General features: G+C 40.7%; 1 protein-coding gene across 3 annotated transcripts in view; it reads left to right on the top strand.

The window, feature by feature from the left end:
- Nucleotides 1-147: 147 nt before the first annotated feature.
- The window catches only part of VEZT (vezatin, adherens junctions transmembrane protein), an 83,209-nt gene continuing 59,757 nt past the window's right edge, over nucleotides 148-23,599 (top strand). For 2 of the 3 annotated variants that reach the window (XM_036762142.1, XM_036762144.1), the window contains exon 1: nucleotides 246-336. In XM_036762142.1, coding sequence (XP_036618037.1) covers nucleotides 301-336 — 36 coding nt within the window. In that variant the 5' untranslated portion in view covers nucleotides 246-300. Of the gene's footprint in view, nucleotides 337-23,599 lie in introns of all 3 variants that reach the window. The other variant, XM_036762141.1, reaches the window with a different exon arrangement.

Below are 23,599 nucleotides of genomic sequence, written 5' to 3'. Positions count from 1 at the left end.
AAAAGGAAAAGGGAGAAAAAAATGCCAACCGCGAATCCCAGCCCTCTCAGCGCCCCCTACGGGCGGCAGCGATAACAGCTAAGCGTCCGGCCCAGGAGAATCTCAGGATTTCAATCATTCCTTTGTCCCCGCCCCCGCCCCTCGGCTGACCGGAAGAGAGGGCGCGCGAGCCGCGGGTGTATGCTGGGAATTGTAGTTCCGCGTCGCTCTGGCGCCGGGCTCGGGACCCGCACGTTCCGCCCCCCGGGCTGACGGACTTCATTTCCCATCGTGCCGGGGCGGGTGGCATGGCGGAGAAGGATGACACCGGAGTTTGACGAAGAAGTGGTGTTTGAGGTAGGGGGATGATGGAGGCGGCGGCGCCGCCCGAGCGAGGGCTTGCCCCGGGGGTGGTACGGAAAAGGGTGCGGGGCGGGGGCCCCCCCCCGGGCGTGGCTAGGCGGGGCGGGCTGGGCTGACAGGTGTGAGGGTAGGGTGCAGCGCCGCCATCCTTTCCCCCGCCTCGCCCGAGGGAACACGGGTCCAGGCACCCCAGCCCAAGCTTCCCCAGGTCCGCCCTCACTCCACGCGCCCCCGGGCCTTCTGGGCTCCCTTGACCACCCCGGCCATGCGCGCCCCCGGGAGCCCCGCCCTACGCGCCCCCTGGCCTTTTCCTGCTCTGGACACCCCAGACCCCCTTCCTCCCCAGCTGTGCGCATCCCGGGGGCCTCCCCCAGCTCTGGATATCCGAGACCCCCGCACCAGGCGCGCCCCCGGGGCTTCTCCCAGCTCTGGACGTGCCAGACCACCCCCAGCTGTGCGCGCCCCCGGGATCCCCACCCAGAGCCAGGCGCTTCCCTGGGAGCCCCCGCCGCCCCCCGCCCCAACCTCCGAGTCCCCAGGCCCTCTTCCAGCCATGCGGGTCTGCCCCCAGCTCTGGCTGCCCACGAGTCCCACGGGATCCTCTCCAAGAGGCCGGGATGCCGGGGTGGAGGAGATCCCTCGGGACTAAGGATGCTTCGGGAGAAGCCGGTCCTCGGTGCCTGGAGGCCACTGTTACTGGTAGCAGTTTCTGCAAGCAGCGTGAATACCCTAAACCCGTGTTAGACAACCCCAACCAGATTAAAATGCAGTTGGGAAATATTTAACATAATAAATAAAAATGCAATACAACATAGATACCAATATGTGGTTCTCTGAGTCAGTATGCGTCTGGGTTTAGTGGTCCCCGAGTCTGTGCTAAGGCATTGGAGAAAACAAAAAAAAAAAACCCCAAAACAGCCCCTGCCCTCAGGACACTTCTGTGTTACCCTGTAGCCTCTTCCCTGCACGCCTTCCAGCCACAATCTGTGGCCTGGGGCTGGGGCTGAGGTTGGGAGTGGAAGCAATTAAAACCTCACTTGAAAACCTCGCACTTGCTGGACACTCGAGAAGCTAACAGAAAAACCAAAGGTCCCAGACCTCCAGGATCTTCAATTTTACTGGAAAGCCCTGGGGCTACTGTTGCTGCCTTTTTGCCTGTGGCGTTGAAAGTTTGCTCGGAAATAGAAGTTAGATTAGAGCCTCTGGAGTCCGGGCTTCTAGGATCCACCTTTTGACCTATGGGAAAGCGTGACCTGGGGCCATTCTATGCGAATGTCATAAAGGCGTCATTTATGTAATAAAGAAAGAAAAAACTGGAGGCAGATTTCCTATTGCAAGTTCTGCACTGAACACAGGCCCAAAGGCTCCTTATAGCCAGATGAAAGGAGGACATGTTTTAAGCTTTTTTAATGATCTCACTCAGTAAAGGATCTCCCTTAGTTTAACTATTAAGGGATGTCAACTCCAGCATAGGAGCACTAAGGCTCATGAGGCAATTTTTCATGATGTATTATCTTTTCATTTATTTTCCAATGAGTAAGGCAGTTGATGAGTGTGTTCCTGTTATATAACTACCATTTACAGTACAGCAAAAGCACTCCTGCATTTGTGTGAATACATTGTCTTCTCTCACAGATATGAGTAATGAATGAGATTAAAGGTCAAGTTTTAGTCGATATGTGTATATATGTATGTATGGTTTAGTATCTTCTAACATATTTGCATAAAGCAGAGTTAAATTTGTTTATTGTGGCTCAACTGACATAAACATTTATCAGAGTTGGTTTTAAAAAGATCAGTTATATATAGGCTGTTGAAATAGGTTCCTAAGCTTTTCAACTCAAGGATATTCATTCATTCACTTCCTTCACTGAGATTGGCCTCTAAACATGTTTGTGTTCTGTTCAAGGATACACAATTTGAAAGATATGAAGAACTTGGAGAAATTTCAGAGAACCACTAAGAATAATTAGAATTTAGAAAGTCAAACCTGTGATGAAAAGAGTTAGAAATTGGGAATGTTAGCTGGAGAAAATGACAAAACTGGAAGAGAACAATAAATATAGGTAAAAAAAAATATTGTGCCGAAATGGCTATTGTCATGAACAAAAGAAGTCATTAAATCAAAATTAAAAATTATTTCAATACCTACATAGCAACGCATTTGTACTAACTGTGTAGTATTAACACTCTTGAACCTATGAAATAAAATAACATGACTGAGGATTTATGGATAGTGTGTTATGAAATGAAGATTCTAGAATTGCCTTTTCTGATGATCTTTTTTAATAGGAAAAAAACAGTTTAAAATAGATTACTAGCATCCTTCTTAGGACATCCCATCTTTAAGATGAGGGAGGGCTAGATCAGAAGTATCATATGTAAGATGTACAACACTCCTTCCAACCAGATTAAAATGTAATTGGAAAATGTTTAACAAAATAAAAATGCAATAGAACATAGATGTTAATTTATGGTTTTCTAAGTCAATATGAAGCCTGGGTTTAGGGGCACCCTATTGGTCTCTTTCTATTTGAGTTTGACACCACTATGGCACCCTATTGGTGTCTTTCTATTTGAGTTTGACACCACTAAGATGACATCAACATCCATCTGATTAAAATTAAAAAAATAAAGAATCCTGATTCCTTAATAACAATATCTGTGTACAGATACTCTATGTCTAGAAACCCAATTATAAATTTTAAATGAATAGATAAATTTGGTTTTGGCTCAGAAGATGGTAGTTTCTTTTAGAGTTTTTAAATCTAACCACTATAAGAATTTTGAACAATTTAGACGAGAATAAAAATGGTGCATCAAATTTCTAATATTTTGTTAAAATTAGTTATATTCTCTATTAAAGTCCTATTCCAATGCCTTTGCTGGGGAGGAGGTAGCTGTATGTATATGTCAGCAGAGCTTTAAGCATGGGGCCTAGCAAAGACTACATGCCTGTCCTCTGAGGACCACCCTGGCTAAATTTGAGAAGCCTATTACTTGGCTTCCAGTTAATGAAATTTTTAACCACAGCAACATTTGAAGATTATCTACTAAGGTATAAAGGGTTTGGTTTTCGGTATCAATAATACCAGTGAAAACATGGATCCTTGAGGTATTGATGAATTGTCAGTTATAGAAACAGACCATGTTAAACCTAGCTCAGTTTTGCCTAGAATTTTCGTAACTGAAAATTTTTTCTGAAGCTGCTTAGAAAAGTTTACTTATAGAACCAGAAGAATATTGTACAGAATAACAGGACCATTGTTCAATGATCAACTTTGATAGACTTAGCTCTTCTTAGCAATATGGTGATCCAAGACAATTCCAGAAGACTCATGGTGAAAAATGCTACCCACATACAGAGAAAGAAATAGGGAGTCTTGAGTGCAGATTGAAACATACTGTTTTAACTTTTGGAGGTTTCTTTTTGTGTTTTTTTTCTTTGTTCTGTTTCTTCTTTCACAACATGACTAATGTGGAAATATATTTTACATGATTGCACGTGTATAACCTATATCAGACTACTTGCCGTCATGGGGAGGAGAGGGAGGGAGAAAAATTCGGAACTCAAAATCTTTCAAAAAATGAATGATGAAAATTGCCTTTACATTTAATTGGAAAAAAAATAAAATACTATTTTTAAAAAAGAAAAGTATTTATTAATTACTATCCAATAATTAATAAAGAACTTGTGGCTTTATCTGTGTGGAAAACTCCTGATAAAGAAACTCCCTCAAAATCAAAGAATTTGAGAGTTGAAAAGGACCTCATGTATCATCCATTCCAAGCTGTACCCAAAAGGAATCCTTATTAGGACATACCTAACAAGTGGTCATCTAGCTACTGCTTAAAGACCTCCAGTGAGAGGAGAGCCCACCATCTTGAGGCAGCCTCTTCCACTTTGGGACTGCTTTAGTTGTTGGAAAAGTTTTCCTGACATCGAGCCTAAATCTGCTTCATTAGAATTTTCTTTCATTGCAATTAATTCTGTCATCTGGGGCCACTGAGTCAGCGGCACTGAAATATTTCTGTAACTTTTAGTCTTAGCAAGTCATGTGGGACATTGAGTGGTAACATGACTTGCCTCTTGGCACACAGCTAGACTGGCTCTCCAGCTTCTACAACAATGCTACCTCTCAATAAAATACTATAAATCTCAAATTCAGCTGTTCTCTTATTTAGAAATGCATTTTTTTAATAATAATAATCACTAACATTAAATAGAGCTTACTGTGTGCTTTTGAACAAACAGTTTGATACAATGAAAGGACAACTGACCTAGGAAATGAGAAGAAATGGTTACTACATCCTGCTCTATTACTGACTGACTTTGTGACCTTGGTCAGGTCTCAGCCACAGATTGCTCATCTGCAAAATTGAGAGTGGGGAACTAGATGGTTACTAAATTTTCATGGATCTCTTGGAAATGTTATTATGGACTACATTTTTCTATTTAATTTTAAAAGCTTGAGTGTTGGACAAAGATTGCTCAGTAGGAATACCAAGAGGTAAATGAATATTCACAGTCTGAAAGCTGATCTCTCTCCCTTTTTCTGCTACTGCTGCTATGGCAGTGGAAGGGAACCATTCAAGACTAAAAGCAGTTTTGGATTTTTATATGTTTCATGAGATTTCCATAGGCAGTATTCTTTTTTAAAAAAATATTCATTTTATGTTGAATTCCAAATTTTCTTCTTCTGCCAGCCTCTTCCCCACCCTTTGGGAAAGTTAGCAGTGATACCCATTATACATGTTAAATCACACAAAACTTTTTCATATTAGCCACATGCAAAAAAAAGCAAGACAAAGAAAGAAAGTGGAAAAAATAACTTTCATTCTGCACTCTGAGTTCATCACTTTTCTCTGGAACTGGATAGCATTTTTCATTGAGTCCTCTAGAATTGTCTTGGCACATTGTGTCGAGCAGAGTAGCTAAGTCTTTCACAGTTAATTACCATTACAATGTTGCCATTACTGTATAAAATGTCCTCCTGGTTCTTCTCACTTCACTTTGCATCAGTTCATGCAAATCTTCCCAAATTTTTCTGAAACCATCCCCTTTTTCATTCCCTATAACACAGAAATATTCCATCACAATCACATACCACAGCTTGTTCAGCCATTCCCCAGTTAATAGCCATCCCCTCAATTTCCAATTCTTTGCCACCACAAAAAGAGCTACTTTAAGTATTTTTGTATGTTTAGGTCCTTTTCCTTTTTTCTTTGAGATACAGACCTAGTAGTATTATTGCTGGATTAAAGGGTATGCACAATCTTATACATGGGCAGTGTTATGGTGATCATTCTCTCTGTACTTGGCTAAACTCAACCTTTGACTGCGGATATCATACAGTCTTTCTATTAGGACCTATCAAGGTTTGAATTGTGTTGGTCTAGCCTTTGAGAATCCAGAGTCCTCTCCAGACCACAGTGAGGCATCCAAATAGCACTTCTGTGGAAGTCAAAATGACATTATCAAGGATCTGCCTATGGAGGGGGAAAAAGTTGACTGGTCACTTATCTCAGGTGAGGAATAACAGATTAAGAGTTTGAGTATCCCCTTTATATGCATTTTTTTTAATTAGGGAAAGATTGCCAGTGTTTTGAGTGGTTGCTATATGGAGGTTTTCTTGGATATATTCAGAGTTGGAAGGGATATTAGAGGTCATGTAGTCCAGTCCACCTATTTCACAGATGGCAAAACTGAAGTCCAGAGAGGTTAAGGGACTTGCCCTTGGGTCACAAGAGCACTCTTGACATGAGTGACTCCATCTTGAATCTTTAATGAGTATTAACTCATTAACCCAAGGTTACAACGATAGTGTCAGACCTAGAGTAGTGACCAGAACCACACAAGATAAGAGGGCAGAACAAAAGTAACAAAGGCACAAGAAAACTAGGGAGATAATAAAAGTGCACCTAGCTGCCCAGAAAATGTTCATATTACCAAGCTCAGGAGAACCTCCTCCTAGGATCCTGAAAGAACTATGAGTTGTTACTACTGAGAGAAGAGAATGGAGGAGCACAAACTTCACCGAAGGCAGGAAAATGGAGCTTGGAGGAGTGTCTAGGAAAAGAAATAACAACAAAATACTAGCAAGCTTTTTTTGACTACTGAACTGATACATCAGTGAATGCTGTACTTAGCTTTCCTAAGCTAGCACTGCCCCTGCCCCAGTCTTCTTTACCCCTTATATATTCCTCCTTCCCCATACTCTGTGATCTGCTTACACTGGCCTCTTTGCTATTCCTCAGAAGGACAGTCCATCTCTTAACTCTGGCCATTTTTGCTGACTGTCCTCCATGCCTGGAATGTTCTCTCCCTTCTCACTTCTGCCTCCAGGCACCCCTTACTTCCCACAAGGCCCAGCTAAAATCTCACCTCCTACAAGAAATTTTACCCAGTCCCCCTTAATTCTAGTACCTTCCCTCTGTTGATTATCTCCAATTTATCGTGTCCATAGCTTGTTTGTACATAGTTGTTTACGTGTTGTTTCTCCTAGTAAGTTGTGAACTCTTGAGAAAAGAGACTTTTACCTTTCTTTGTAGCACTTGGTACAGTGTCTGGCACATGGTAGGCACTTAATAAATGCTTACCAGCTGACTGCTGATTTTATTAAAGCATGTGATGGGTTTTTGTCCTTTTCTTGGGGTCAGAATGGAACAACATAGGCTGGATACTATTGGCACTTGGTGGAGTCAGATGGCCAAATGGCCAACAAGCCATTCTCAGGAGTATCAGGAAATCCAGAGTGGGAAAAGTATCTGGGCAGGGAAAATGGTGACTACTGTCAAATGTCACACGGTGATCCAGCAAGAGGAAGGCTGAGAAAAGGCCATCAGATGTGACCATTAAGAGATCACTGAGGACTTTGGAGAAAGCATTTTTAGTTGGGGGACAAAATTGGAAACCAGATGGCAAAGGGTTGAGGACAGAAAGGAGAAGAAATGGAAGAAGCAAATGTAGGTAACATTTTCCAGAAGTTTGGCTGAGAAATGGAGAAACCTAGGATGACAGCTTGAGGGAATGGCAGTGGATAGTGAAGGTTTTTAAGGCTAGAGGAGACAGGTATATGTGAAGACAAGGGAAGGTACCTGTTGATAGGGAGAACCTGTTAATAGAGAAAAAAGCTGGGGTGAACGAGGAGGTACTTGATGGAGAAGATAGGAGGGAATGGAATCAACTGCACATGTAGAGAAGGAAAAGCTCAGTATGATGAGGCATCAGCAGCCAAGTAAAATGATGTCATCTTCATCTGCATTCAGAGGCATTGTTTCCAGAAATAAGGAGCTGGGCCTGCTGGTCAGCGCCCTGGCCAGATCACAGATCAAATGTGGCACACAGTTTGGGATATCACATGTTAGGAAGGATGTGGATAAGCTAGTGGGCATCCAGATGAGGCTTACCAGGCTGGGGAAGGGCCTGGAGTCCATGATGGATAAGGATTGGCTGAAGAAACTGGACTTTTATCCTGAGGAAGCAGAGACTTGCGAGAGTTGGGGAAGGGGATCCTGATACATGAAGACAGCTATTTGAAGGGCTGTCCTATGAAAGAGGGATTAGGCTTACCAGTGATGAGATTCTCCATCCTTTGAGATAGCAGCTGCTGTGTGCCAGGAGGAAGGTCCTGGAAGCCAGTAAACAACAAGAAGCATTCATTAAGCATTTACCCCATAGCAGGCAATGTGCTCTCCAGCATGGTAGAAACCACCAGAGTTGGTGCTTCCCTGGTGTAGTCTTCTAGAAATCTTCTAGATCACCTGTTTGCTGTGATAAGCCATCACAGCAGGACTCCAATGAAGGATCACGTACTCTTTGTTACAGCCAAGTTGAACTACTTTCTAACCCCAAGTGCTCAGTGCACTTGTCAAAATCCCTCTGGTCCTTCAGGGCCCAGATCTGGTGCTTTGCCTTCCCTGAAGCCTTCGTGGGTCTCTCGAGTTGAATGTGATTTTTCCCTCTTCAAGACTCTCCAAAACAGTTTTTTTTCCTGGATGTCTCTCTTGAACCTATTACACTCTCCCTTGTATTAGTTGTGTGTGTGTGTGTGTGTATGTGTGTGTGTATGTACGTACATGTTTTTGATTTTATTAGATTGTAAACTCTAAGTGCAAATTATATAACTCTCTTTGTATCCCAAGGCTCAGAGCAATACGTTTGCACGTTGCAGATGCTTCATAAATGTTTGTTAAATTGCTTTTTAATTGATTTGATATAGAATTGATGCTTTAAGAGTGAAATCTCCAGCCACTTAGAAATGTATTTCATGTTTTAGGGATGTCTTTTGTTTTAACATAGGCCTTTCTGAAAATAACCCACATGCCCCAACCCCCATTAGAATACCCTACTCATTGCTTCTAAACCAAAATACAAGCTCCTCAGCTTGGCATTTAAAGCTCATCCCAGTTGCTTCCATCTTATCTTCACAGACTTACTTACCAATGTCCCCTTGAACACACTCACCAATGGCAAAACTGGCTTATAAGGTATTGCCCAAGCTCAGTCTGCTGCCTCTTGTCTCTGTGCCTTAATCAGTAGAGCATCTCTTGAATAGGGGAGTATGTCCTTAGAGAGTTTCACCATCACTAGGAAAGCTTTCCCACCCCCACAAATTATACAGGATATTAATTTGACAATAGCAAACTCCTTTGAACATGTATCTCCTTGTTTAATATTTTTGCTTGGTTTAAGTATTCACAAAGTTAAATGATTGCATAGTTTTCTATTCACATTTTTCATCAAGTCTTGCATGATCACAATGCAAGTATGAATGATGAATGCCATTTAATGTATCAGCCGCATGTCGCACAGTGCCCAACAAATAGTAGGTACTTAGTGAATACTTGTTGATTCTTTGAGAGCCTTCAAGGCTTTATTTTGTTGTCTCTAATTAAATGATTATAAGTATCAAATTTAATTACCTTACTGGAGGAAGACAGAGGTATTTTCTTCCACTACAGTTCTCTCTACTGTCTGAAGATTGTACAGGGTGAGCCTGGGTTCTTAAAGACTGTGCTACAGAGCATGAGCTCTAGCAAGTCCAGCCAAGTTTGGAAGGCTTAACGTGTGGGTATTTTGGTAATTAAGGTGGGACTTTTTTTTTTAATACCGGTTTCTCTTTTAGAATGCTAAAGTGCCTTTGATTAAGTCTAGCTAGGTGCAAAGGCCCAGACCCACACCCTTTTGCTAACTAGGTATGAAGCCCCAGGCCCCACACCCTTTTGCTGATTAGGTGTGGAGCCTTCAGGCCCTAAGAAAGGTATATAAACTCAGAGGTTAGCGTTTTGTTTGGGGCTCTCACTCACTAGAAGGGTGTCCTGTGATTTAACTAGCTGAGACTCCGGGTAGCCGATGTTAAAGAGCACCCTGGCTTTGAAAAAACCCAGATGTTGGTGCTTCTCTGGTAACTATGAATTTAATGTTTTGGTCAGACTTACTTGTGTTTATTTGCTCTGTTTATATTATGTATACTTGGAATTTCTGTTTGTATTTGCTCTGAAGTTCAGGGTGCTGGCTTTTCCCCCCCTGAACTAAGTGAATGATATGTGTATATTTAATTAAACTGAGATTATTAACCCCTTAAATTTGCTTTCCTGAGAAAAGCAGATCAAAGAATCTGTGCTGGCAGCCCTTCTGTGTGCTGGTGTTATTGGCCTTAAACAGCCACAGCAGCTGCTAGCAACATTGTTGTTACAGGCTCTGGGCAGCAAACCTTGTATCTTCATGACATCAAAAGGACACACTAGCCAAGTTCAGAGCCTTGGGTCACAGCAAGGGCTACAGGGGTTAAGATCTGCATCAGTGGAAGAAGGGGCCACAGTAAGGAAGTTACACATTTTTTGAAAATTTTAAGAGTTCTCTTTTAAGAAGTTATATATGTGTATGCTTTTTAAAAATTACATTATTTTCCTCATCATCTGTATTCAAGAAAGCCCAGAAAATTATATTTGAATTCAAGGATGGCTTTTATAAAATATCTCTAGTTGGAGGAATATTATATTACCTATTTATTAATGGAATTTCTCCAGTCATCAAAACCCTGTTGCTAACATAAGTGCTTGACTACTAAGCATGAGCAATTCATCTCCCAAAGTTCAACATGAAATTACATATTCGATTTATGTTTTCTTTGGCAGAAACTCTTTATAAATGTGAGTTGGCATCGCTTTTTGAAATGAGTTATTATTTTTTCATGTTGTCTTCCATTTCAAATTATTTTCTTCAGGGCATTGATGAAATGCTTGAATTTATAAATTTTTTATCCTGGCATTCCAAAGGGTATTAAAAATCTTTCTGATATTGTTTTCTTATATATTCTTTCATATTTCATTTAGTAGAATGCAGTATCTTATGATTGTAGGCAGTGGCTTTGTTATATTCTAGATAATATCTATTATATTTTTCACACCAATGTTAATATTAAATTATGTTTAAAACTTTGAATCCTAAAAAGTATCTATCTGGTCTCTTCACATTTTATACCAATCTAATTTTTCCCATATTAAAAAATTTCTTATTAGGGTCATGTATTGAAAAAAAAATAATCTTTTCTTGGCTTCTTTTGTACCATGGGAGGAGGGAGGAGGCAAAGCAGAAGTACTGCAAAAGTCAATTAAATTTAACTTAGTGGATTAACGTTTTACAAAACTAAGTAATGTGAATATCTGTGAGGCTCTTTACACCTGGACTTCATAGTTAGGCATTATTAGCATGGCTAGAAGTATTATTTTGGGGGGGAGCACTAGCAAATTAGTACTGTTAGATCTTGTGATTTTGCTTCCTAGCAGGTTAATTAACTGGTCTTGGAATATAGGTGTTCTTTTTAATCCCACTAGATTTGAATTGTACATTGCTTTTCCATTTCACCAAATGGCCATAGCCTGATATTAACCCTGAAGCATACCAGTGACATAATGAATGATGTGATAAACATTGAGTGGTGATTCGTATGGCTTCTAGTCTCATGTATAAGGGGTCTGCTCTCAACCATGGATTCTCTACACATTGGAAACCTGGGTTATATGCCATTCCCTAGACCATTTAGGAGGCTGAGTCCAAAGTGAAGCGTCTTATAAGGAAGCTTCCATTACCTGGAAGGCACCTAAAAGGATTCCTCTACCCTCCTACCCCTAATCTGCTCTCTACACAGCTGCCAAAGTGATTATTCTTTTTTTTTCTTTTAAATAATATTTTATTTTTTCCAGTTACATATACAATTTTTAACATTCATTTTTTAAATAAAGTTTTGAATTCCAAATTTTCACCCTCTCTCCCTACTCTCCCTCCTCCCTAAAACAATAAGCAATTTAATACAGATTATATATGTGCAATCATGTAAAATATTTCCATATTATGTTGTGAAAGAAGAAACAACAAAAGGAAAACTATGAAATCAATAAAGAAAGCAAAAGTAGTATGCTTCCATCTGCACTCAGAGTTCATCAGTTCTTTCTCTGGATGTGGATAGCATTTTCCATCATGAATCCTTTGGAATCGTCTTGGATCATTGAATTGCTAACAAGTGCTAAGTCCAGTCATAGCTGGTCGTCACACAGTGTTGTTGATACTATGTACAGTGTTCTCCGGGTTCTGCTCACTTCAAAATGATCATTCATAAGTTCTAAAAGTGAGTGATACCACCCCCTGGGGGGTGCTGGAACAATGGGGGGGGGAGGGGAGCAGAAGTATTCTCAAGTGCAATTGGGGTGAGGGAGGCATTGAATAAAAATAAGAGGGCAGTGGAAGCATAAGGAAAGAAAAGAGAAGAAAATTTTGAAAAACTGTTCATACATGTTTCATCTGTTGTGTAACAGAGTTAAAGTCGTAGTGATTACATTATTTTCCAGATAAACACACAAAATGCAAGTTATAACCAATCAGTGGTCAAGTCTGCTGACAGGTCTTAAGAAGCAAGTGTTGGCAGGCAAGCACGTTGCACATTGTCTGGAAGTCCAGCATGCATTGGCAGGAACATATGTGTGTAATGACTTGTTTACAATATATTATACAGTTACATGATACAGTATTGCATCATCAGAATTTCAATGCAGGGAAAAAAACAAATTTACAATAAAATATTAAATTTAAGAAGCATCTTTTTTCAAAAATGTATTTTATATTTTTTTAAATGATGCAAATTTTTTTAAGCTGTTAAAGTAGATTTACAGGGGGGTGCTGAGTAATTTTTTTTTTTGAAAAGAGGGTGATAGGCCAAATAAGTTTGGGAACTGCTGTTCTAAACCATAGGTCTGAATATGCCCACACCTCTGTTTAAAGCTCTAGGAGCCCCCATTTAAGATAAAATATAAATTCCTCTGGTATATAAAACCCTTCACAACCTGGCTCCAACTTACCATTCTAGGCTTATTAAAATCTTTCTGATGGGCTATATTCTAGCCAAATTGGCTTTGCACATTCATGACTATATCTCTTGTCTGTGAGCATAGGCCCCACCCCCCGCCTCTGCCTGGAATGCATTCCCTCCACACCTGCCTCTTAGAATCCATAGCCGCCTCCAAAGCTATGTTTAAATACCAACCTCTAAATGAAACCTTTCCTCATTCGTCCTGTTGATCACTAATGCCTCCCTGGAACAACTGTGTGTATACTATATTTTGTATATATATACCCATATGTTTACTCAGGCATGCACCTGTTGTTTCTCTCATATAATAATAAACTTTTTGAGGGTAGAGACTTTGTTTTGCATCAGTACCTAGCACATAGTACGTCCTTAACAAATGCTTGTTGATTGATCTGTAATACTCTAAAAAACTTCTGTCACGTCTAAGGCTTTCTGCAGATGTTTGTGCGTGGGTGAGCTGCTTGGGAGGTCCCAGGAGCAACTCTTGCTGTGTACCAGTACAGATGTGGGGCAGGATCCCAAAGCTTCAGTTTACTTCAGAGTCACACACACAAAAGGCTATATTCTGGTCTCATGGTGCAACAATTTGATGGAGTACTACTTGTTTCTTATACTAGTATTGTAACATCTGTTTTAAAAAGCTACACTAGGACTTTCTGCTGTTCCACAAAGAACACAAGGATATCTAGAATCCCTTAACTGAAATATGACTTATCTTACACCCATAACACGAAGAATATTGCCCGATTCCCAAAGGCTAAAACTAAGAGCAGTGGGTGCTTATTACAAAGAACCAAGTTTAAATTTGATGTAAGGAAATTTTCCTAACAAAAGTGGCATGAACTGTCTCAAAAATCATGGTCTGAAGAAGGAGCCTGGAGGTCTTCAGTTAAAAGGCTGATCATTTGTTGAGTACGAATCTCCTTCCAACTGAAATACTAGGTGACACAGTGGATAAAGCATTGGACCAGGAGTCAGGAAGACCTGGGTTCAAATGTGACCTTAGATATTTATTGGCTGTGTGCCTCTGGGCAAGTCATTTAAGCCTGTTTACCTCAGTTTCCTCATCTGCAAAATGAGCTGGAGAAGGAAATGACAAACCACTCCAGTATCTTTCTTGAGAAAACCCCAAATGGGGTCCTGAAGTTGGATACGACTGAAACAACTCAACAGTAGAATTCAGCCAGCCAGCTTTTATTGTGTAGCTTGCCACAACTTTCATATTGCCCCCATATTCCATCTATCATGAGTCTCGCCAGCAACCATATCAAAAGAACTTTTCCATCATTATTTTTGTCCATTATCTTATTTTCCTTTCTTAATTTAGTAATCTACACTTTGACTTTCTGATAGTAAAAGAAGGAAGTAACTGGAGATCTCTCTTCTAGTTAGCCACATAGAAAGGCTATCAATTCTTGATATATGGTAACAGAAAGGTTACTCTGTGTGAGATATCAATCATGATTTCTCATCAAACATTTTACCAGAGGAATTTTAGAATTGAATTGATAATATTACTTCCTCTACATCTTCCTGTTGTGTTCATATTATTACACTCTCATTAGATGATGATTGAGAGGCAATGTAGACTAATAGAAAGCACATTAGATTTGGAGTCAAGAGGACTTGGGTTTGAATCTTGGCTCTGCTACTTGTGTGATACTGAATGAACTCTTTATTGCTCTGAGCTCCTCATTTGTAAAGTAAAGAAGTTGGATTAGACCTCATGAGAGCTCTTCCATTTGTAAATCCTGTGGATCTAAATCTAATGGACAGAAAGGAACAGTGTAAGAACGGGGTGCAGGGGGGACAAAAGAACTTCTTAGATTATTTACTGTTATTTTCTTGCCATAAATCCATTAGTGCTTTTCTTTGACTGTACACTATATTTTGAAAGTTTATATGCTATTGTAATTGTTTACCTGTTGTTTTTAAGCCAACTTTTTTTTTAAGTCAGTTATACTTAAGAACCATGGTTGCAAAGGCCCTATGATGAAACATGGTAGCCACCTAGGACCAGATGACAGACTCAGGTTAGAGATTGAGACATATATTTTTTGGAGATCATCAGTGCTGGAATAAATTTTAATTCATTATGTTTATTTTAGGTGGATTTGTTTTTCAGTAAAAGTAGGAGGAAAACAGATTTTTGTTCAATGAAAAAAAAAAATATTTTTTTAAAACTTAGTCATTAGATGTGCTTCCTCTCTCACTCCACTTAGTTAATAATACTGGGTGGTGCCATAGGATAGAGTACATGAAAGTCCAAAAAATTAAGTTGCTAGCCAAAAATGTTATGAAACCACCTGCTGCTATTGACAATAGAAGTGTTTAAAGAGCTTTGAAATAGCATGGTCAGGACATGAAGTAATCCTCTGAAAGCTTTTTTTTTTTTAAGTACCTTTGCATAGTCCCTTCTTATGTAGTCATTTAGTATACCATTATAGAAATTAGGGCTTAATATTTCACAAAAGAGCTGTTTCTGGTACTGTCAGGAAAATGCTTTGTAATTTTATAGGTACAGTTTCTCTGATTTAGTTACTGTGTTGTCAGTAATTCTGGAGAATTGAGTGAAAACCGTCAAGAAGAGGGAAAAACTTTTGTGGACCCAAAAAAGAATATGACCAGGAGGCAGTGAATTTATTATCTTGGACATTTGGGCAACGTAGGACTTCGCTCACTGTGAATGTTACATTTTATTTTCTTAATGTGCAGACTTTTACTTAGACCAGATATTATGGTCCCTTCTAGTTAGATCTGTGATCCCATGATTAAGTTTTTATTGGCTGAGAAGAATTACAGAGGTCTTTAATTATAGAATTCATGGATCATAACCAGCAGAGACCTTTGCAAGCTATCTAATTTCATTTTACATATGAGGAGACTGAGGCGCAGAGACATTAAGTGCCATTCTCAAGAAGGACCTGGGAATTAGCAGAGCTAGGCTTTGAATCCAAGTCCTCTGATTCCAAGTCCTCTGGAATTTGTTTTTTAATAAATTTATTTTTTTTATTTTTAGTTTACAGAACTCAGTTCCAAATTGGGTTCTAAATTTTCTCCCCTTCCCTCTCCTCCCCCTCCCCCTCAAAACAGCATGTAATCCAGTGTAGGTTCTACATATACCTTCACATTGAACTTATTTACATAACAGTCCAGTTGTAAAGAAGAATTATAACCAGTAGAATGAATCATAAGAAAGAAGAAATGAAACCAAAAAAGAAGGAAAAAAATAAAAGAGAGCAAATAGTTTAGCTCAATCTGCATTCAGACTCCATAATTCTTTCTCTGGATGTGCATAGCTTTTTCCATCATGAGTCTTTTGGAACTGCCTTTGAACCTTGCATTGCTGAAAAGAGCCAAGTCTATCAAAGTTAGTCCTTACAGATACCGTGTGTCTGTAGTCGTGTATAATGATCTCCTAGTTCTGCTCCCCTCACTCAGCATCAGTTCATATAGTCTTTCCAAGTTATAATGAAGACCATCTGCTCCTCGTTTCTTATAGCACAATAGTATTCCATTACGTTTGTATACCACAATTTGTTTAGCCATTCCTCAATTGATGAACATCCCCTTGATTTCCAATTCTTTGCCACCACAAAAAGAGCTGCTATAAATATTTTTGTACATCCAGGTCTATTTCCCGCTTGGGTGATCTCTGTAGGATACTGCCCTAGAAGTGGTATTGCTGAGTTAAAAGGTATGCACATTTTTTTATTATTTTTTTTTTGCAATTCTTTTATTTATTTAATATTTTTAGTTTTCAGCATTGATCTTCACAGGAGTTTGAATTACAAATTTTCTCCCCATTTCTACCCTCCCCCCACACCAAGATGGCATATATTCTGATTGCCTCGATCCCCAGTCAGCCCTCCCTTCTGTCACCCCACTCCCCCCATCCCCTTTTCCCTTACTTTCTTGTAGGGCAAGGTAGATTTCTATGCCCCATTGCCTGTATATCTTATTTCCTAGTTACATGCAAAAACTTTTTTTTTGAACATCTGCTTTTAAAACTTTGAGTTCCAAATTCTTTCCCCTCTTCCCTCCCCACCTACCCTCCCTAAGAAGGCAAGCAATTGAACATAGGCCACATGTGTATCATTATGTAAAACCCTTCCACAATACTCATGTTGTGAAAGACTAACTATATTTTGCTCCTTCCTATCCTATCCCCCTTTGTTCAGTTTTCTCCCTTGACCCTGTCCTTTTTCAAAAGGGTTTGCTTTTGATTACCTTCTCCCCCTATCTGCCCTCACTTCTATAGTCCCCCCTTTTTTATCACCTTCCTCCTTCTTTCCTGTGGGATAAGATACCCAATTGAGTGTGTATGTTATTCCCTCCTCAAGCCAAATCTGATGAGAGCAAGATTCACTCATTCCCCCTCACCTACCCCCTCTTCCCTTCCTACAGAACTGCTTTTTCTTGCCACTTTTATATGAGATAATTTACCCCATTCTATCTCTCCCTTTCTCCCTCTCTCAATATATTCCTCTCTCATCCCTTAATTTGATTTTTTCTGGTATTTCGTGGGTTCTGCGGTTCTACAATTTGTTCAGAGCCATTTTTTATAGGTGTTTGGAGGGACCTGGGGGAGAGCTTTAGGCATGTCCCTGCTTTCTAGCCGCCATCTTGGCTCCACCCCCTGGTATGCACATTTTTATAGCCCTTTGCTTTCCAGAATGGCTGGATCAGTTCACAACTCCACCAACAATGTAACAATGTTCCAATTTTCCCACCTCCTCTCCAGCATTTATCTTTTTCCTGTTTTGTCATGTTAGCCAATCTGACAGGAGAGATTGGTACCTACGAGTTGTTTTGATTTGCATTTCTTTAATCAATAGTGATTTAGAGCATTTTTTCATGTGACTATAGATATCTTTAATTTCTTCTTCTGAAAACTGCCTGTTCATATCCTTTGACCATTCCTCAACTGGGGAATGACTTGTATTCCTATAAATTTGGCTCAGTTCTTGTAGCCAGAGTGGCCTTTGTTTTCTTTGAGTGACTCAGTTTATCTCATTGAGCATTGCTGGGCCATGCCTGGGAGCAGAGAACTGGCTGTGTGACCTCTCCCGGGGTAGGAAGCCCAGAAACTTCATCTGGCTTCTGTTTTACATATACCTTAGTTCCCAACTTTATTCTATCAATGGAGCAAGACCCTTTTGCTCCTGTTTCAAAACTCCATGTACAATATAATCTCAGGACATTGGCCCTTTCAGCACAGTCCTCCAGGGCCAGGCTTATCAGCTTAAGCCGTGGAAGGAAGGGATTATCTCCTGCTCTAGGCCCCTGGGAAACCTCTCCCAGCACTTTCACCCGCCTGTTTTCCTTGCTCCTGAGGCTCCACAGAACCATAGCCACCTCAAGTACAAAGAGCAGTCCAAAAACAGGTAAACATTCAACCAACCCAGCACCCCAAAACGCCATGCTCTCTTGTTAAAGCCAGACCCTGCCGACACTGTGCCATATGTTTTAACAACCCAGCTAGCTGCTTCTGTGGGGGCGTAAGATCCTCCCCACAGCCAGCCCCCAGGAGGCTGCCAGGACGCTGGGAAAGCACAGGTTCTTTTTATCTGCTTAAACAAGGAAAGCATGGTGAAGGGGTTGACAAGCTTACTTTAATCCAACATTCAGTTAGCATACAGACAACATTCATTTAGTTCAGGGGAAAAAACGCCAGCATTCAGTTAGCATTCAGTTAGTTCAGGGGAGCAAAGACACAAGCATCAAGAGACAGACCAAATACAATTTCATTCACGTACTTCAGGGGAAAAAACCAGCACCCTGAGGTTCAGAACATTCATTTAGTTCGGGGGAAAAGAACCAGAACCCCGAACCTCAAAACCAAAATACAAACAAATTACAAATATCAGCAGACAGACCCGATACAATTCATAGTTACCAACATCTGGGCTTGGCCCAAGAGCAAGGGCTGGCCCAGAGTCACACTCCCCACTGCTCCCACGCCAACCGGAAAAGGAAAAAGGGCTCTTCAAGCTGTCGTCTCCTCTCTTATAGTTTTTGACATCATCAAGTGCCACCTGAACGACCAGGGCTGATTGGTTCTTGAGTTGGCCCCTTCCTCTAGCGTAGACTAGGTTAACACCCAATAGGGCCTGGCTCTGGAGTCAACACCTCCCCTCAGCCAGCCCCATGACTCATCACACAGGAAGTTCTCTGTTCCCAGGCATGGGTTTCTGGGCTTCCTGCCCCGGAAGAGGTCACACAGCTAGTTCTCTGCTCCCAGGCATGGCCCAGCAATGCTCAATGAGATAAACTGAGTCACTCAAAGAAAACAAAGGCCACTCTGGCTACAGTTCTCTGTATATTTTAGATAGGAGGCCTTTCCCAGTTTTCTGCTTCCCTCCTTATCTTTGTTGCATTGGCTTTGTTTGTACAAAAACTTTTCAATTTAACATAATCAAAATTATCCATTTTACATTTTGTAAGGCTCTCTCTCTTATTGGGTCATGAGTTCTTCCCTTCTCCGTAAATCTGAGAGGTAAACTATTCCTTGCTCTCCTAAATTGCTTATGATATCAGCCTTTATTCCTAAATCATGAACTCATTTTGACTTTATTTTGGTATACAGTGTAAGATAATTGGTCTATGCCCGGTTTCTGCCATACTGTTTTCCAATTTTCCCAGCAGTTTTTGTGAAATAGTGAATTCTTAACCCAGAAGCTGTATTCTTTGCATTTATCAAAGAGGAGATTGCTATAGTCATTGACTACTGCATCTCATGTACCTAACCTATTCCATTGATCCACCACTCTGTCTCTTAGCCACTTCCAAGTAGTTTTGATGACTGCTGCTTTATAATACAGTTTAATATCTGGTATGGCTAGGCCACCTTCCTTAACATTTCTTTTCTTTTTTGCTTTTGTTTTTGAACATCTATTTTTTCAAACTTTGAATTCCAAATTCTCTCCCCTCTTCCCTTCCCACCCAACCTCCCTAAGAAGTCAAGCAATTCGACATAGGCTACATGCGTATCATTATGTATAACCCTTCCACAATATTCATGTTGTGAAAGACTAACTACATTTTGCTTCTTCCTAACCTATCCCCCTTTATTGAATTTTCTCCCTTGACCCTGTCCCTTTTCAAAAGTGTTTGTTTTTGATTACCTCCCCCCCCATCTGCCCTCCCTTCTATCATCCCCTCTTTTTTATCTTCTTCCTCCTTCTTTCCTGTGGGGTAAGATACCCAGTTGAGTATGTATGGTATTCCCTCTTCAGGTCAAATCTGATGAGGGCAAGATTCACTCATTCCCCCTCACCTGCCTTCTCTTCTCTTCCTACAGAACTGCTTTTTCTTGCCACTTTCATGCGAGATATTTTACCCCATTCTATCTCTCCCTATCTCCCTCTCTCAATATATTCCTCTCTCATCCCTTATTCATAATTCAACTCACTCTGTGCCCGCTCTCTCTCTCTCTCTCTCTATATATATATATATATACACATATATATATATACACATACATATATACATACATACACACTCATATATACATAAACATACATACATACATATATATATATATATATATACACACACACACATGCATATTCCCTTCAGCTACCCTAAAACTGAGGTCTCATGAATCATACACATCAACTTTCCATGTAGGAATGTAAACAAAACAGTTCAACTTTAGTAAGTCCCTTGCAATTTCTTTTTCTTGTTCTTTTTCTTGATTACCTTTTCATGCTTCTCTTGATTCTTGTGTTTGAAAGTCAAATTTTCTATTCAGCTCTGGTCTTTTCACTGAGAAAGCTTGAAAGTCCTCTATTTTATTGAAAGTCCATATTTTGCCTTGGAGCATGATACTCAGTTTTAGCTCGGTAGGTGATTCTTGGTTTTAATCCTAGCTCCACTGACCTCCGAAATATCATATTCCAAGCCCTTCGATCTCTTAATGTAGAAGCTGCTAGATCTTTGGTTATTCTGATTGTGTTTCCACAGTACTCAAATTGTTTCTTTCTGGCTGCTTGCAGTATTTTCTCCTTGAGCAGGAAACTCTGGAATTTGGCGACAATATTCCTAGGAGATTTCTTTTTGGGATCTATTTGAGGAGGTGATCGGTGGATTCTTTCAATTTCTATCTTGCCCTCTGGCTCTAGAAAATCAGGGCAGTTCTCCTTGATAATTTCTTGAAAGATGATATCTAGGCTTTTTTTTTGATCATGACTTTCAGGTAGTCCAATAATTTTTAAATTATCTCTCCTGGATCTATTTTCCAGGTCAGTGGTTTTTCTAATGAGATATTTCACATTGTCTTACATTTTTTCATTCCTTTGGTTCTGTTTTATAATATCTTGATTTCTCATCAAGTCACTAGCTTCCTCTTGCTCCAGTCTAATTTTTAAGGTAGTATTTTCTTCAGTGGTCTTTTGGGCCTCCTTTTCCATTTGGCTAATTCTGCCTTTCAAGGCATTCCTCTCCTCATTGGCCTTTTGGAGCTCTTTTGCCATTTGAGTTAGTCTATTTTTTAAGGTGTTGTTTTCTTCAGTATATTTTTCAGTGTTTTTTGGGGTCTCCTTTAGCCAGTCATTGACTTGTTTTTCATGGTTTTCTCGCATCCTTCTCATTTCTCTTCCCAATTTTTCCTCTACTTCTCTAACTTGCTTTTCCAGATCCTTTTTGAGCTCTTCCATGGCCTGAGATCAGTTCATGTTTTTCTCGGAGGCTTTTGTTGTAGGCTCTTTGACTTTGTTGACTTCTTCTGTCTGTATGTTTTGGTCTTCCTTGTCACCAAAGAAGGATTCCAAAGTCTGAGACTGAATCTGGGTGTGTTTTCGCTGCCTGGCCATGTTCCTAGTCAACTTACTTGACCCTTGAGTTTTTCAGTGGGGTATGACTGCTTGTAGACTAAAGAGTTCTATGTTCCAAGCTTGGGGGGATGCGCCAGCTCTGCCACACCAGCACTCCTCCTTCCCCAAGAACCCCCAACGTGGACTGGACTTAGATCTTCAGCAGGCTGTGATCCGCCACTTAATTCCTCCCACCAGGTAGGCCTGGGGCCAGAAGCAACTGCAGCTGTAGTTCTGTAGCTGCCCCACCTCCGCTGCCCCCGGGGTGGTGGCTAAACCCCAAACTCTGTCCCTGTCCCCAGCAGCTTTTCCCACTAACCTTCTCTGTTGTCTTTGGTGTTTGTGGGTTGAGAAGTCTGGTAACTGCTGCAGCTCACTGATTCAGGGCGCTAGGGCATGCTCTGCCCAGCTCCTGGTCTGGTTGGTCCGCGACACCCATGCAGGGCTCAGCTCGGCTCCCCTCCGCTCCTGGCTCCGTGCGGAATAGACCTTACCCAGAGATTCTAGACCGTTTTTCCTCCAAATGAATTTTTTCATTATTTTTGTAGAATTCTATAAAATAACTCTTTGATAATTTGATATGGCACTAAATCAGCCTTTCTATAAGGTAGTGTAGAATCTTAAAGTTAAGGCGTCAACCTGGAGGTCAGCCTGAAGCTCAGGAATTGGAAAGAGATGTAAGACCTGAAAGCTCTTTGATGTGAGACTTGTAAGAAAAAGAAACAGTTTAAAATTTGGCCATGGTTAAGGTCTCACCTCCTAGGTACTTCTAACTATATATAATTTCCTAACTATATGTGATTTCCTATATAACTCTATTAGAGACCTGCCTTTGTAGGAGTTCCTTGTCTGGGAAATCCCTATAAAATGAAATCATAGGTACAGTTCCTGGCCCTGTAAAAGGCTTCTTTAAATGTTGCCTTCTCTGTGGTCCTGGTGGACTGACCATCCTGCTGTTCCTCACACAGGATATTCTATGACAGTCCCACCTCGAAGCCTTTACATGGGCTGTCTCCCATAGCTTCCATGCACTCCTTTGTTCACCTCAGCCTCTGTTTCCTTCAAAAGTCAGTGTAAATTTCACCTTGTACATAAAATTCCTACCTAATCACTCCTGCAGCTTTTTGGGACTTCCTTCCCAATCTTTGAATTCATAGTACATGTATCTTGTGCATACTTATATGTATATGTTGTCTCCCCAGATATAGGGTATCCTCCATGAGGGCAGAGGCTTTCATGTTTGCCTTTCTATCCCCTGCCACTTTTTTTAAACCAAACCTATGATTTCATCAAAGTGTAAGGAGCTCCAAAAGTATGTTCTACCACCTCTGCCTGGCTCAGTAGGTATTTAATAAATGCTTGTTGAGGAAACAGTTCTGACAGGGTACAGGCTCTGGAAACCCAACCCTCCCCCCCACCCCCAACTCTCCTTGAACTTTCCCACCCATTGAGTCTCTGGCATTCTACTCATTCCAGTAATCCTCTAAACTGGTCTTTCTTTGTGGCCTAAATTGGCCTAAACCCAGTCTCCTAATTCTCTGTTCCCAGTCCTCCAATCTCAGTTACCTCCACTCTTGATCCTTTCTACACCTCATTCTCCCTTGGCCACATGGTCCAGGTCTTTGGAGTTCCAGGCCCTTCTCTGTCACCTCAGTCCCCCCAGCCTATTGGCCATTCCCATCCAGATCTTCCCTAAATCCTTTATCCCAGTCACCCCAGACTACTTGGCCACTCCTAGATCCCTCCCACAATCCTGCATAAAAGATCCATCTTGCCTCCATGAAAGAGCTCAGATTCAATCTGCCTACTTGCATTAGTAATACAAATGCTGAGATTCTTTAAAAGTCTGACCCATATGGCAGATTTTTAGAATCACACCTGTTTATTGGTGTTTTAATAACCCTTGTCTTTTTGACTAAAAGAAGTCTTGTGTCAGTTCATTCAGGCAGGATCCACATGTCACTATTTTGGGGTCCCAGCACCCCTAAACCTCAAAAATTGCATCTTACCTCTAGCATTTTACATTAAGTTGCCAAACCAGAACTAACCCTTGTCTCTGTCCAGAGAATGTGC

The sequence above is a fragment of the Trichosurus vulpecula genome, chromosome 5 (assembly GCF_011100635.1).
Source record: "Trichosurus vulpecula isolate mTriVul1 chromosome 5, mTriVul1.pri, whole genome shotgun sequence".
Lineage (NCBI taxonomy): Eukaryota > Metazoa > Chordata > Mammalia > Diprotodontia > Phalangeridae > Trichosurus > Trichosurus vulpecula.
Note: the sequence above shows the minus strand (reverse complement) of the source record. Positions and strands in the feature narration are given on the sequence as shown.